Source organism: Muscardinus avellanarius (genome assembly GCF_963383645.1).
Source record: "Muscardinus avellanarius genome assembly, chromosome: 3".
In the NCBI taxonomy this organism is placed as follows: Eukaryota; Metazoa; Chordata; class Mammalia; order Rodentia; family Gliridae; genus Muscardinus; species Muscardinus avellanarius.
The window spans coordinates 44048252-44065320 of NC_137788.1; the positions used below are offsets into that span (position 1 = coordinate 44048252).

The 17069-nt window shown below is 42.8% G+C and overlaps 1 protein-coding gene across 7 annotated transcripts in view; it reads left to right on the forward strand.

The window, feature by feature from the left end:
• Positions 1-523: 523 nt before the first annotated feature.
• Positions 524-17069, forward strand: part of OSBPL9 (oxysterol binding protein like 9) — a gene marked incomplete at its 5' end in the record, with an annotated part of 159392 nt that continues 142846 nt past the window's right edge. For 5 of the 7 annotated variants that reach the window (XM_080691779.1, XM_080691780.1, XM_080691781.1 and 2 more), the window contains one exon: positions 563-673. In XM_080691779.1, coding sequence (XP_080547905.1) covers positions 563-673 — 111 coding nt within the window. Of the gene's footprint in view, positions 674-17069 lie in introns of all 7 variants that reach the window. The other 2 variants (XM_080691784.1, XM_080691785.1) reach the window with 1 other exon arrangement.

Below are 17069 nucleotides of genomic sequence, written 5' to 3' on the forward strand. Positions count from 1 at the left end.
GAGGTAGAAGGGCTTCCAGGAACCCCAGTACCAAAAAAAAAAAAAAAAAAAAAAAAAAAAAAAAAAAAATCATGCGCTACCACGCCCAGTTTACCAATTTTTAATAACTTTTATTATTTAGTATTTGTTTGTCTCTTATTGCCTTCCCTCACCCTCCATGACGGTTCTGGAATATTCTCAAAATCTAGAAGAGTGCCTAACTCAAAAGGACAAACGTTTATTAAATGAATGGATCTGTAGAATGAATGCATTAATAATGACAGTAAGTCCTTTGGAAGTGTAAGTTATCATTCCTTGTGTGAACAGGTACTCTTAACTGCAGTACTCTCGTTTGCATTCTCGCCTGCCCGGTACGAAGCCCTGCACACAATAGGTGCGGGCAGACCGCTCGCTCCTCGCGGGTCGCGGGGGGCGTGGGTCCGCCAGCCCACCCGCCGGCCCGGGAGCCCCTCCCCGCCCCGCCCCGGAGCCCCGCCCCGCCCCGCCCCGGAGCCACGCCCCCAAGCAAGGGCCTTAAAGGCGACTGACGTCAGGCCGTTTGTTGTCATTGGCGGCTCCCAAGATGGCGTCCATCGTGGAAGGGCCGCTGAGCAAGTGGACTAACGTGATGAAGGGCTGGCAGTACCGTTGGTTCGTGCTGGACTACAACGCGGGTCTGCTCTCGTACTACACGGTGCGTCCTCGGGGGCACCGCCGCCGCCTGGACCGCGCTCCCGGGCAGGGTGCGCCGGGCTCTGGGTGGCGGGGCTGAGGCGGCTGGGCTGGGGGTGCCGCCGTCCCGGAGGGCTCCCTCGTCGGGGAGGGCTTAACGTCGGGATAGCCAATGAGGGGGGAGAAGATCGGAGAGCAGCCAATAAGCAAGCACTGGCTGGCTGATTTATGGGCTGGGGGCGAACCGCTTTTTCTTCTGGGGTCTGGTGTTGAGCGGGTGGCCGCGTCCCGAGCAGTTGTGAGCGGGTGAGGGTGGCTGCTGTTGTGGTTTAAAGGGTCCAGCCGTGCGGTCCCCCCGCGTTGTCATGGACTTAGGACTGTCCCCTCAGACTCTGAAAACAACTGCATCCCTTAGCTGCCCTCAGGAATCGGACAGCGGTGCTGCTTCGGAGCCGTGATGGAACCAGCCTGACGAGGTCCAAAGGTGACCCTCGGGCAAAACCTGGGCGTCTGAAATGCCTCCCGCCAGTTCTGGTTGAGTGTCTTACTCACCGAATGCACCCCGTTTTCAGCGGGAGGCGATGTAATCGACGCCTTAACTTTTGAGAGCAGAGAAATTCCTGCGCGCCAGTCTCGGGTTAGTGGAGAGGTACAAGGGGTAGTGCTGTGTACCCTGAAAGTTTTATTCTAGGGAGGGCTGAGTTGAGGGCTCCACTGATGTTCACACGAACCAGTGGCTGTGGGCAAGTAGTCGAACGGCTGTGAATCTTAGGTTCTGACTACCTGCGCCGCCCCCACAGCGTTAGAGATGGAAGGTGGGTGGTATTGGAGAAATTATTTCTGAAGGCACTTTCTCTGAATGGTACATAGTTAATAATAACCAACCAGAGGATAGCAACCACTTAAATGAACAAAATAAAATGTTTCTGAAAGGCTTCAGAAAATAATCGAAGACAAGGGAAAAGTACAATTATGGAAGAAGAGTTGGTAAGAAAAATGGGGACACATTTATTCACGTAAAAAACATTGAGTTCTTGCTGTGTGTCAGCAGGAATTAATCGTGATGAAGACATTAACTGTTTCACATCTCAGGAGCTTTTATTCTAGTCTAGTGGGCCCCTTAATTCATTTTGCTCTTAATAACTCTGCAAGATAGATATTCATTATCTCCATTTAATATCCCCATTTTACAGTTTGGAATATGAGGCTCCAGGCTTTTAAGTAATTAGCCCAAGATCACATAGCTAGCACTAAGTGGTGAAATCAGGATGATAAAATCTTGCCTTTTTAACTTTTTTTTTTTGTTAAACTTCACTACCGGAAGGAGAAAAGTGAAAGTTGTAAGATACCAAATTAAGCTTGCAAGAGTGAAGTATTACTTTTATCATTCTTCAGTTGGCAACGTCCTTTCTTTATATGCTTTTTTTTTCTTTTTTTCTTGTGCCGGGGATTAAACCCACTGGCGTCCTGTTTCCAAGCTATACCCTCAACCCATTTATTTATTTATTTATTTATTTATTTATTTATTTTCAGTACTGGGGATGGAACTCAGGGGCATTCTACTTCCAAGCTGCACCCCCAGACCTATTTTTTAAATTTATTTTTGAAACAGGGACTCACTGAATTGCAAAGGGCTTCACTAAGTAGCTGAGGCTGTCAATGAACTGCGATCCTCCTGTCTCAGCCTCCCAACTGCTGGGATTACAAGCATGCGCCACTTTGCCTGGCTTTATTTTTTGTTCTAAAACAGAGTCTTGCTAGGTTGCTGAGAGTTTCACTACATGGTGAAGCTGCCCTTGAACCTGTGATCTTCCTGTCTCAGCCTCCCAAATAATAGGCTTACAGGTGTGCACCTGCTGAGCTCTACATTACATTACATTTATTTATTTATTTATTTATTTATTTATTTATTTATTTATTTTCTTTTAGTACTGAGGATTGAACCCAGAGGCAGCATTTTACTTCTGATCTACACCCCCAGCCCTATTTCTTAATTCTTATTTTGAAATGGTCTCACTAGGTGGATGAGAGTCTCACTACTTGCTGAGACTGTTCTTGAACCTGTGATTCTCCTGTCTCAGCCTACCAGGTACTGGGATTACAAGTGCACTCCACCACGCCTTACTCTATGTTGCTTTTAAAGGGGAAGAGGCAAGCTGAGTTTGGTGGTGCATTTTTGTAACCAGTACTTGGGAGGCTGAAAGACAGGAGGGTCACAGATTGGAAGACAGCCTCAGGAAGTAGTAGTGAGACTCTCATCAAGCTAGTGAGACCCTGTTTCCAAATAAAAATAAAATCAGGCTGGGATTGTAGCTTGGAGGTGGAGAGCCTTTGGGTTCAATCCTTAGTAACTGGCATGTGCACGCACACACACACAAACACACACACACACACACACACACACACACACACACACACACACAATATCTTTAGGTGGGCATGACCTGAAAATTCTGGAATTAGGAAATCCTACAACTCAGATAAATGAAGACTGGTACTGAGTTTTAGAAGTGATAATCAGAAAATCTCATGAAACCTATCCAACTTATTCAAGGTAAAGTAATTTTTATGAATTGCATTGTAGAATGAAGTTGCTCTACAGATCCCAAGTTTGTGAGTCCAAATCTAGAGCCATGATGGAGAGGTCATAAACTGGACTTAGGAGCTTCTGACCCAGATAGAACGCTCCTTTTTTATGGTTTTCTTCCATTAGTGTGTCTCTCCTTTTTCTGCCTCCTTTTCCTTTTAGTTTTTTTTTTTTTTTTTGGTGTGTGTGTGTGTGGTGCTGGGGGTTGAACCCAGAGGCATTCTATCTCTGAGCTACACCCTTACACCCTCAGCCCAGCTTTTAATTTCTTATTTGGAAACAGGGTCTCACTAGGTAGATGAGTTTCACTACTTGCTGAGGCTGTCCTTGAATCTGTGATCCTCCTGTCTTAGCTTCCCAAGTACTGGGATTACAAGCATGTGCCACCATGCCTGGCTTCCTTTTAGTTTTTGAACACTTGAGAAATATCTTCTTTTCTTATTAAATAGAGGGTTTTTTTTTTGTTTTTTTTTTTTGTTTTTTTTTTTGCCGGGAGTGGTGGCGCAGGCTTGTAATCCCCGTGCTTGGGAGGCAGAGACGGGAGGATCGCGCAGGTTCGAAGCCAGCCGTGCTGGTATAAGAGACCCTGTTTCCAAATAAAAATAAAAAAAATAGGTCTGGGAGTGTAGCCCGGAGGTAGAAGGGCTTCCACAAACCCCAGTACCACAAAAAAAAAGAAAAAAATATGTATATATATATATATATATATATATATATATATATATATATATGTTTTTTCCATATATTCCTTTTTTTTTCTTCCTTAATACTTCTCTTCTGAGACTAGATTTTATAAAACATATATCTTGCCAGAGGAAGGAGGTATCATATTTCTTAGTAATGGCTGTTTAGAAGTCCCCCCCCAATTGTTCTGTGTTAAAGTGTTTGCCTGCAGAGAAATATTGTACTCTCTTGACAATAAAATGATAATCAGAGGAGATCCGGTGCAGTAGGGAAAGGATAGGTTTTACCTAACAGGAAAGCTGGAGACACACTGTATGTTGGCAGTTAATTCTGCGCACTTGGACATTTTTTTTTAATGTGGATTGTATCCAGTACCACATTCTACCTCTTTAGAGGTATTCTACCTCTAAGCTACAGCCCTGCCCTGTATTTATTTATTTTTTATGTATTTATTTTATTATTTATTTATTTATTTTTTATAATACTGGGGATGGAACCCTTCTACCTCCGGGTTACACTCCCAGACCTATTTTTTATATTTTATTTGGAAACAGGGTCTCTTAAACTAGTGAGGCTGGCTTCCAACCTGCGTGATCCTCCTGTCTTTGCCTCCCAAGCCTGGGGATTACAAGTGTGCGACACCACGCCCGGCTTAGGTATTTATTTTCGAAACAGGGTCTCACTAGGTTGCTGACAGTCTCATGAAGTTGCTGAAGCTGACATCGAACTTGCTCTCCTCCGTCTCAGCCTCCCAAGTACTGGGATTATAGGCATGTGCTACCATGCCTCACTTGTGCATTGTTTTAGTACATTAGAATTCTGAAGGACTTGTGGGTACATGTTAATAATTTGCTTGTGGCTAATAGCTTAGAGCTACATCTTCTGGGAAAAATACCTGAATTGGCTTTTTTGTGTGTATGTGTGGTGCTGGGGATGGAACCCAGGAACATTCTACCTCTGAGCTACACCCCCAGCCCTATTTTTTTATTCTTTATTTTTTGAAACAGGGTTTCACTGAGTTGCAAAGGGCCTCACTAAGTAGCTGAGGCTGTCTGTGAACCTCATCCTCCTGTCTCAGCCTCCTAAATACTGGGAATTCAAGCTTGTACCCTCACTTCCAGCTTCTGAATTGTTTTTACAGCCTGTTAAGTAGGGGAGTAAATGTCAAGTCACTTAATTCCTTGTTTTTGGAATTGCTTCAGTTCAAGTCAGCTTTGTTATCGGTGATCTAATGTAGGGGATCTCTGGAAAATCTGAATTGAACTAGATTGGCTTTACTTTATTTTTATGTTTATTTGGTACTGGGGATTGAACCCAGGGACATTCTGCCAACTCTGAGCAACACCCCCAGCCCTATTTTATTTTTTCTTTTGAATCAGGGTTTTGCTTAGTTTCTGAGGACCTTACTAAGTTGCTGAGGCTGGCCTCAATCTTGCAATTCTCCTTTCTCAGTCTCTCAAGCACTGAGATTATAGGTGTGCACCTCCATGCCCAGCATGATTTTTCTTTATTATTATTATTTTAAATTTTATTGTTTTGGTACTGGGGATTGAACCAAGAGCCATTCTGCCTCCGAGCTATACTCCCAGTCCTTTTCTTTTTTTTCCCCTTTTCTTTTTTGTTGTGGTACTGGGGGTGGAACCCAGGAGCTTTTCTACCTCAGAGCTCTTCTCCCAGACCTATTTTATACTTTATTTGGAAACAGAGTCTCACTAAGTTGCTGAGAGCCTCACTAAGTAGCTGAGGCTGGCTTCAAACTTGTGCCATCCTCCTGTCTTAGCCTCCCGAATGCTGGGATTACAAGCGTGCGCCACCATGCTTTTTTTTTTTTTTTAAACAGAGTCTCGCTAGCAGGGCATGGTGGTGCATGCTTGTAATCCCAGCATTTGGGAGGCTGAGATCAGAAGATGTGGTTTGCAGACAGCCTCAGCTACTTAGACCCTGTTTCAATATAAAGAATAAAAAATAGGGCAGGGGGTAGCTCAGAGGTCAAATGCCCCATCCCTAGACCTGCAAAAAGAAAAAAAAAAAAATCAAGAAAACACAGTCTTGCTAAATTGCTCAGGCTGTCCTCATACTTGATTTTCCTGTTTCAGCCTCCCTAGTACTGGGATTATAGGAGTAGGCCACCACATCTGACTGGCTTTACTATTGATTGATTGATTGATTGATTGATTGATTGATCTGGGATGGAACCCAGGGGCATTGGACCTTTAAGCTACACCCCCTGCCCTATTTTTTATTCTTTATTTTGAGACAGGGTCTCACTAAATAGCTGAGGCTGTCGGCAAGCCGTGATCCTCCGGTCTCAGCCTCCTGGGATTACAAGCGTGCGCCACCACGCGCGGCTTTTGGCTTTACTTTAGAGTCAACCTATACTGAGAATTGATGTTGAGATCATCTCAGGATTGGGTTAGGGTTGTTGGGATTAACTATTGTCAACTAAATATCTAGCCAAGCCTTTCTTCAATCTGGATCTTCACCAGACTATGGGGATGGAATGATCTTATTTTTTTTTTTTTTTCTTGTCATCCTGTATCCCCTTCTCCCTTTCGAAGTACTAAGTATTGAACCAAGGGCCTCTGCATGCTAGGGAAGTTCTCTACCAATGAACTAGACTCCCAGCCAGCCTGTTGTTGTTTGGTACTGGGGATTGAACCCAGGGGAATTCTGCTTCAAGCTATACCCCTAGCCCTACTATTTATTTATTTATTTATTTATTTATTTATTTATTTATTTATGGTGGTACTGAGGGTGAAACCCAGAGGCTTTCTACCTCCGGGCTATACTCCCAGACCTATTTATTTATTTATTTTTTTATTTTTTGGTGGTACTGGGTGTAGAACCCAGAGGCTTTCTACCTCCGGGCTATACACCCAGACCTTTTTTATATATTATTTGGAAACAGGGTCTCACTACGTTGCTGAAAGCCTCACTAAGTAGCTGAGGCTGGCCTCGAACCTGTCCAATCCTCCTGTCAAAGCCTCCCAAGTGCGGGGATTACAAGTGTGCGCCACCACGCCCGGCTTCTATTTTTTTAAAAATATATTTTATTTGGAAACAGGATCTCACAGAGTTGCTGAGAGCCTCACTAAGTAGCTGAGACTGGCTTCGAACCTGTGCAATCCCCCTGTCTCAGCCTCCCAAGTGCGGGGATTACAAGTGTGCGCCACCACGCCCGGCTTTATTTTTATTTTGAAAGAGGGTCTTGCTAAGTTGCTGAGGCTGGCCTTGAACCTGAGATCCTCCTCCTTTCTCAGCCTCTCAAGTGTTGGGTTAACAAGCATGCGCAACCATGCCTAGCTATAATCTCTTTTTTCTTTTTTTGTAGTACTGGGGATGGAGCCCAGGAACATTCTACCTCCATGCTACACCCCAAGCTTTATTTTTTATTATTTTATTTTGAAACAGGGTCTCACTGGGTTCCAAAGGGCCTAAGTAGCTGAGGCTGTCTGTGAACCATGATCTTCCTGTCTCAGCCTCCCAAATGCTGGGCTTATGCAATCTTTTGTTTTTGAAGAAGAGTTTACTCTATTTTTCTTCTGCACAATACAGAACCAGAGAAGCTGATTACATCCTTTAGGAAAGTAGATTTAGGTACTCTTTTCATCTCTAACTCTGAGTCTGAATTATTAGAAACTTATATAATGTAGTTGATTCAGCAAGCATTTATTTAGGGCTGACTTTGTAATAGGCACTGTACTGGATATGCTGGGACAGAAGCACGAAGCAGAGACAGTCCCTCTACACAGGGACTCAATCCAGTGGGGCAAACACTCAAGCATAATTTCAAAACAATTGGATAGTTTCTATGATAGAAATAAGAAGAGTATTGTGGGAACCTTGCCTGGAAAAGGCCAAAGAGGCATTTGAATAGAGACATGTGAGTAGGAGGAAGGAAGCACTTCTTATTTTATTTTATTTTTGTGCTGAGGAGTCAACCTAGAGACATTCTACCTCTGAGTGCTCCCAATTTATTTATTTATTTATTTATTTATTTATTTATTTATTTATCTATTTATTTATTCATTTATTGTGGTACTAGGATTAAACCCAGAAGCATTCCACCTTTGTGTTATACCCCAGCCTGCCTGACTGACTGACTGACTGTCTTTCTTTCTCTCTTTCTTTCTCCCTTCCTTCCTCTTTCTTTCTTTCTTTCTCTTTCTTTCTTTCTTTCTTTCTTTCTTTCTTTCTTTCTTTCTTTCTTTCTTTCTTTCTTTTTCTCTTTCTTTCTGCGGTATGGGGGATGGAAGCCAGGGGCATTCTACTCTGAGCTATACTCCCAGCTTTATTTTTTATTCTTTATTTTGAAACAGGGTCTCACTGAGTTGCAAAGGGCCTCACTAAGTGGCTGAGGCTGTCCATGAACTACGATCCTCCTGTCTCAGCCTTCCAAATGCTGAGATTATGAAACGGGGGTTTCTTCTGAGCCCCCCAAAATGAAACGGGGGTTTCCTGAGAAGAAACCTGGTGTTTCATCAAAGAATCCTTACAGAGTTCTTGTCTACGGTGAGCAAAGAATGACACCCGCAGACCTCAGGAAGGGGAGTAAAAGGTTTATTGGAAGCAGCAGGGAATAAGGAAGATGAACACCCCAAAGGGGCTGTCGGGTCTCTGATGTCCAGCCGCTGCCTTCAGGACATTACTTGGGAGTAGCCCAAGCCTAATGCCTTCAATTACAGGCGGCTTTCTTCCAGAGTCCACGCGATCTGCCAGAAAGGAATAGGAAAGTGGCAGAACACCACTCGGGCTGTCGGGTCTCTGATGTCCAGTAGCTGCCTTTAGGTCACTACCCGAGTGTCGCCCAAGCCAAGTGCTGTCAGTTGCAAACTACTTTCTCCCAGAGTCCATGTGATCTGCCAGAAAAGAGGTGCAGGTTACCCCTAGGGGCCCTGGTCAGCCTTGATGTCCAGCAGAGGCCTTCAGGTCACTACCCAAGAGTAGCCTGAGCCACATGCCCTCAATTGCACTCTGCCTTCTCTCAAGGCTAATGCAACCTGCGCGAGAGACAACAGCTCCCCAAAAGGGGAGGGGGGTCCTGAGAGGAAAAAACCCAATTTGCTGGCTGACTAGGGCATTTGCCTGACGTTTGCGAGTCCTCTTTTTGGTTAGGGTGACTTTGGGATTCTGGGAATTCTGGGAAGCAGCTCTCAGGATTTGCATAGGGTATTTGTAAGTCCTTTAAAGAATTTCCTTTCAGGAGTGTCAAACTGGCTCCTGGGTTTGTTGATTAGTAAACAGATGGTTTTGTGAAGCTCTGGTCCTTCTTATCTCTGAGCCTTTGGAATTTCCCCTCAGGAAACTCAAGAAATACCGAGGCCTTTTCCCTATCTGCCTATTTCCTTTCTATCTCCTCAATTACAAGCATGTGCCACCATGCCCAGCTTCCCCACCTATTTTATTTTTTAACAGGGTTTCACTAAGTTGTGAAGAACCTTGCTAAATTGCTGGGGCTGGCCTCAAACCTGTGATTCTCCTGCATCAGCCTCCAAAGTACTGAGATTACAGTTGTTTTCCATCACACCCGGTTTGGGTTTTGCTTTTTGTTTTTGTTCTTGTTTTGTGTATTGCAAAGGGCCTCACTAAGTAACTGAGGCTGGCCATGAACTACGATCCTCCTGTCTCAGCCTCTCAAATGCTGGGATTACAAGCATCCGCCACTATGCCTGGCCGATTTTATTTCATATATGGAAACGAGGCCTTGCTAGGTTGTTGAGAGTCTCACTACTTGCTAAGGCTGTCCTTGAACCTGCGATCCTCCTGTCTCAGCTTCCCATCTGCTAGTATTACAGGTGTGTACCACCACACCAGCTTTTTTTTTTTTTTAATTTTTGAAACAAGGTCTTGCTAAGGTGCAGAGGGTCTCATCTCCCTAAATTGTTGAGGCTGGCCTTGAATCTGCAATCTTGTCTTATCCTCCCAAGTACAGGGCTTATGGGTGTGGACCACTGTTCCTGGCTCAAAGATTTCTCTTTTAAAAAATGTTACCAATGTTAAGCTGGATGTGGTGATGGTGTGGCGCATGCTTGTAATCCCAGTACTCTTGTAATCTCAGTACTCTTGAGGCTGAGGCAGGAGGATCCCAGGGTCGCAGACAGCCTCACTTAGTGAGGCCCTGTTTCCAAATAAAGAATAAAAAGTAGGGCTAGGGGTGTAGCTCAGAGGTAGAATACCCCTGGGTTCAATTCCCAGTACTGCAAAAAATAAAATTAAAAAAAAAATGTTATCAGTGTTAGAGGGTTTGGGTTGTAGCTCGGAAGTAGATGCCCCTGGGTTCCATCCCCAGTACCACACACACACAAAATATGTTCTCAAGGGCTAAATGTGATGTGCAAAGTATGTCTCTACCACCTTATATCTCATAGTGATGTATGATTACAATGCACCAATAAAAAATTAATAAAAAGCCGGGCGTGGGGATTACAAGCGTGCGCCACCACGCCCAGCTTAATCAGATTAATTTTGACAGGATTTAGTGTTTGTATGTGAGTGAAAGGTAATGAAACAGGATATCCAGGTTTTTGGTGTGAGCTGGATGAATGATAATCAGGAAGATATGAACAGGTTGTGGGAATAAAGGTAGTTTCTTTTGGGCATGTTGAAATTGAAGTAAAGATGTATTAATAAGGACAGAAATCAGAGCTACATTGAGGCATGGTGGCTCACACCACAGTCCTAGTACTTGGGAGGCTGAGACAGGAGGATCAGAGATTAGAGACCACACTCTTCAACATAGTGACACTCTTAGTAATTTAGCAAGACCTTGTTTCCAAACAAGAGATTAAAAGGGCTGAGGTTGTAGCTTGAGTTCAATCTGTAGTACCATTTAAAAAAAAAAAAAAAAAGGGACTTCTGGGAAGATGGCAACCGAGAAAAGCGGGGCTTAAGAGCCCCGCTAACAACCAATCTCTATTATCACAAAATCAGCGCCTTTCATAGCCAGAAAACACTGTCACCAGAGAAACAAAAAAATGTAATTACACTGGAAAAACGGGATGCCAGAAAGAAAGCAGACTGCAATGCTGCGGCCGGAGCCACGGCGCGGAGCGGCAGGCGCCATCTTTCCTTGCAGCCCCAGCCCCAGAGAGGAGGGGGACTCAGAATGGAGCTCAGAGCCACAGAGGACATACGCCGGCTGCATGGCTGAGGATGCGGCAGCAGCACCTTATTGCCGGCGGCAGCGGCGAGTTCACCGGAAGGCACCAGACCAACGCACTCAACAGCCCACCAGGCTCCAGAGACAAGCGGCAGACAGCGAGCCAAGGTGAGCTGCTGCGGAACAGCCGGGCGGGATTCGGTAGATTTTTCGGCGCAGGGAGCATCTAAAGCTCCCAGTGGCTGGGCTTAGCACACGCTGCAGGGACTCAGAGCGGAGCTCAAAACCAGAGAAGAAAAAATACGCCAGCCTCACGGCCGAGGGCGTGGCAGCGGCGCCATATTGCCACCGGCGGCAGCAGCAGCGAATTCACCGAGTCCACTACAGCTCCATCTGCATACTCAACAACAGTGAGTCAAATTGCGGGCCCCAGAGGAGAAATCCCAGTACTGAACTCCCAGGGACTTGACCCAGTGGGCGAGTGGCAGGGGCAGAGATATCACACCATAGAAGAACGCCCAACCTGGCACCCCCCCATAGTCTAAAGCAGCCTCTATCGACTCCCTGGGTCTGAGACTCTGATACAACCCAGTAAAGGAGTAGTGGGGTCTGAGATACCACAGACTCGAGATCCAGAGCACCTTAAGTGAAGTCATAGTGACCCAAGGGAAGAACCCAGAGAAGGCACAAACTTCCGAAATCATGGGAAAGAGGAATAACACTGGAGTAATGAATGCCCACAACCCCACAACATCAGAACCCGATAAAACAGAAAATCAGAGATTTCTAGAAGATAAAATCAGGAAAATAACTGTAGAAATAATAGAGGTGCTTCGAAAAGAACTCAGAGAGAGCCAAAAAGAGATAAAGGATGCAATTAACGAAGTAAAGGCATCAATTCAAAGTACAAACAACCAATTAGACCACATGGAGAATAGAATCTCGCTCTTAGAAGATGATCAATCCAAAAATGAATGCATAGTTTCTAATCTAGAAAAAAATATCTGACAGCAGGAATCTGTCATTGAAGAAATGTGGGTCCATTTTAAGAGAGCTAACCTAAGAATAATTGGAATAGAGGAGGGAAAAGAAGGTGAAACCAAAGGGATCAACAATCTCTTCAAAGAAGTAATAGCAGAAAATTTTCTAAACATAGAGCACGAGGTCGATACACAGATCCAGGAAACTTATAGAACTCCCTTTAGACAGGATCGGAGAAGAGGATCCCCACACCACATAATTGTCAAAATGACCAATGTAGAAGCCAAGCAGAGAATCTTAAAGGCAACAAAAACAAAGGGCCAAGTGACATTCAGAGGCAAACCAATTAGAATCACTCCAGACTTCCCAAACCAAGTCATGAGAGCCAGAAGGGCTTGGAGTAACATATTCCAAACTCTGAAAGAAAACAACTTCCAGCCAAAAATTTCCTACCCAGCAAAACTTTCTATCAAATTAGATGGAGAAATAAGAAGCTTCCATGACAAACAGAAACTGAAGGAATTTATGTCTTCAAAACCAGCGCTAGAGAAAATACTCAAAGAGATTAACTACAAAGAAGAAATAGGTAACACACACCAGAACCAGAGAAACAAGATTTTCCATCCAACAGACAATTAAGATTGGTTATCTGTGGACATTCATTACTTATGTTAGTCTTTTACCTATCTCTAAATTGTATTGTTTGCTTTTATTGTTGTTAATTTTTAGGATTTCTAGTTGGAATATTAATATACCTTCAGATATAGCATTTGGAAATATTTTATCCCATTCTATCAGTAACTTTTAACTCTGTTTATATTGTCTTTGGAGATACAATATTTTTTTATTTTTTAGGGAGTTTGTATACTCTTCTGTTGCCTGTGCCATTGAAATCATAACCAAGAAATCACTGCCAATTTCAATGTTGTGAGGTTTTATGACCCAGATTTTCTTCTAAAAGTTTAGTCTTAAGATTTATATTTAGGTCTTTTATCTATTTTGAGTTAATATTTGTATATGGGATTAGGTAACGGTCCAATTTTATTCTTTTCCATGTAATTATTATGTTTCAACAATATTTAGTTAAAAGATTATTATTTCCACCACCATATGTTCGTGGAAACCTTGTCAAAAATAACTTGACAATATAGGGAAGAGTTTAGCTCTAGGCTTGTATTTAACTCTAATGGTTTATATATCTGCCTTTAGAACAGTACTACACTGTTTCAATTATTGTAGCTTTATATGGTTTGAAATCAGAAAATATATATCTTCTAGCTTTGTTCTTTTTTGAGATCGTTTTGGGTATCTAGAGTCCATATTCCATATTAGGATAGATTTTTCCTGAGCCGGGCGTGGTGGCGCACGCTTGTAATCCCAGCACTGGGGAGGCTGAGATGGGAGGATCATGGTTCGCGGACAGCCTCAGCTACTTAGTGAGGCCCTCTGCAACTTAGTGAGACCCTGTTTCAAAATAAGGAATAAAAAATTGTGCAGAGGGTGTAGCTCGGAGGTCAAATGCCACTGGGTTACATCCCCAGACCCGCAAAAATAAAAAAATAAAAAAATAAATAAAAAATAAAAAAAGGATAGATTTTTTCTGAAAAATAAATATATATATGATAGTTTCACCTAAAAAAAAAGAAAAACAAAGCCGGGCGTGGTGGCGCACGCTTGTAATCCCCGCGCTTGGGAGGCAGAGACAGGAGGATCACGCAGGTTTGAAGCCAGCCGCGCGCGCTGGCTTAGGAGACCCTGTTTCCAAATAAAAAAGTATAAAAAATAGATCTGGGAGTGTAGCCCGGAGGTAGAAGGGCTTCCAGGAACCCCAGTACCACCAAGGGAAAAAAAAAAATTCTCTGGTAAGAAAGAAAGCAAAAAGAAATATTGAAATGTTATCTTTAAGTTATCAAAAGCTTGGTATCAGACAAATGAAACTGTTATATGAGAATATCATTTTTAATTTTGGATAAATTGCTATAATACTAGATGTCAACCACTAAGCCAAGCATGGGAAGGAGGGATGGGGAGGGGATTGGGTTTGGGCTGACTGGGTGATGTGTGCATGTATGTCTACAAAAGTTTTTTTGTATCCCACTATGATGTATGAATACAGTGCACCAATAAAAAATTTAAAAAAAGGTGGAGGTCATGGGAGTACAGCTTAGTAATGTAATTCCCCTATGTTCAATCACTGGTATCCCATATATATATATATATATATATGTATGTATAGTATATAATTTATATATGTACTATATACTATACATAGTATATAATTACATCTATATATATTAATATATATCAATTACATATAATTTATATATTTATATATAAGTTTTAGTTATTTATATTATATATAGCCATATATAATATTTTTGTATGGGCTATAGACAAATATTAGTTTTGCTTTGTTTTGTTTTGTGATACTGAGGATGGAACCCAGGGGTATTCTACCTCTGAGCTATACCCCCAGCCCTATTTTTTATTCTTTATTTTGAAACAGGGTCTCACTGAGTTGCAGAGGGCCTCACTAAATAGCTGAGGCTGTCTGAGAATCGCAATTCTCCGGTCTCAGCCTCCCAAATGCTAGGATTACAAGCGTGCGCCACCACACCCGGCTAAGCATTAGTTTATCATATGTGGATTGTTGAGAGAGTGAATGACAACAATAGAGATTTTTTTTATTACAATGCAGAACAACACCATTAAGTTAGTTATCTATTACTCTAAAAATTAGCAGCTTTGCTCCTCAAACATTTATTATCTTAGTTTCTTTCAAACCACAAACACTTATTATCTTCTCTTTCTTGGAGTCAGGACTTTGGATGGTTCAGGCACAGGGTCTCATGAAGTTGCAGTCAAGACCTTAGCAGGGTTGCAGTCATCTGAAAGCTTGACCTGGGCTGAGATGATGACTCACACAGTTGACTCACACAGTTGTTAGCAGAAAGCTTCAGTTCCTTGCTAGCCGTTGGAAGGTGGCCTGAGTCTCTCACCAGGTGTCTTCTCTGTTGGGTTACTTGCGTGTCATCATGAAAGAGCAGCCAGCTTCACTCCGAGAATGATCCCAGTGAGATCAGGGAGGAAGCCGCAGTGTTCTTATGATCTAATCTCGATCACTCTGTCTTACTCTATTCATTAAAACCTAGTCATTAGGTTCAGTTGATGCTTCTGTGGATGGGAATTTTACACATGCAAAGGAGGATCTGTGACATGTAAGGGTTGGCCAGACTGAAAAGCCTGAACAGCAGAGTGAAAGGGGACAGCCCGAGATACAAGAAAGAAACCATAAGCATGTGGTAGTCAAGGAAGTCAAGGTAGGGGTAGTAATTTTGCTTGAATACTGCTTAAGTTTTGAATAGATGAGCTCAAATACACATCTACTAGTTTGATCAATTTGGACATTTTTTTTTTTTTTTTGTGGTACTGGGGTTCCTGGAAACCCTTCTACCTCTGGGCTACAGTCCCAGACCTATTTTATATTTTTATTTGGAAACAGGATCTCTTAAGCCAGTGAGGCTGGCTTCGAACCTGCATGATCCTCCTGTCTCCGCCTCCCAAGTGCGGGGATTACAAGCGTGCGCCACCACGCCTGGCTTATTTTGGACATTCTTGATGTCTTTAGTGAGAGTAGTTTCTATGGAATGGTGGGTATAGACGGTAGATTGGAGTGGTTTACAGAGTAAATAGAGGAGGAAAGAAGTAGACAAATTGGTATAGATTATAGAAGATGTTTCATTGTAGAAGGGGCAGAATAAGAGCTATGGAATCAAGGGGAATAACTTTTTTTTTTGATAATGGGGATTGAACCCAGAGGCATTCTACCTCCAGCCCTATTTTATTATTTTATATTTTTAAATTTTGAAATAAGGTTTTACTAAGTTGCTGAGGGCCTCTATAAATTGCTGATGTTGGCTTGAAACCTGCAATCCTCTTGTCTCAGCCTCCTAAGTACTGGGATTACAGGCATGTGCTACTACATCTAGCTGAAGGGAAGAACTTCTAGTGTAGGAATTTGCTTAAATGTTGTAGGGATGTATATAGCAAGGTCCATGTTAAAAATGAGAGTATACTTAGGTGTGATGGCACATGCCTCTTAATCCCAGAACTTGGGAGGCTGAGACTAGAAGATCACAGGTTCAAGACCAACCTCAGCAATTTAGTGAGACCATTTTTCCAAATAAAATATAAAAATAATGCTGGTCATGGTGGTGCATGTTTATAATCCCAATACTTGGGAGGCTGAGACAGGAGGATTACAGGTTTCCAGCTGCTTAGTGAGGCCCTCTGCAACTTAGTGAGATCCTGTGTGTGTATATATGTATGTATGTATGTATATATGTATGTATGTATGTATGTATGTATGTATATTCAGGACTTGAGTATCAAAGATTTAGAACAATGGCATTGTGAACTGGGAAAAGGAGTAACTAAGGACAAACTCAGGAGGAAACTAGTTGAGATTATAAAATATGATTTGTGTAGTCATTATTCATAAATATTTAACTTTCCTTTTTGATTTGTATTATTTTTTTTGTGTGTGTGGTACTGGGGATGGAACCCAGGAGCATTCTACGTCCAAGTTACACCCCCAGCCCTATTTTTTATTCTTTTTTTCTTTCTTTTTCTTTTTTTTTTTCTTTGTAGTACTGGGGATGGAACCCAGGGGCATTGTACCTTTGAGTGATACCCTCAGCTCTATTTTTTATTACTTATTTTGAAACAGGGTCTCACTGAGTGTTACAGGGAGCTCAGTAAGTAGCTGAGGCTGTCCATGAACCGTGATCCTCCTGTTTTAGCCTCCTGAATGCTGGGATTACAAGTGTGCACCCCCACGCCCGGCTGATTTGTAATGTTTTTGTACCACTTTGCAGAGCAGGTTAGGAAGTTAAGTTGCTTAAGTTGTTCCAAGTACTCTGTAAAAGGAATCAAGAGAAATCCTGGTCTTTAAGTTGGGTCTGGTGGCGCACGCTTGTAATCCCTGCACTTGGGAGGCTGAGACAGGAAGATCACGCTGATTTGAAGCCAGCCTCAGCTACTTAGTGAGGCTCTCAGCAACTTAGT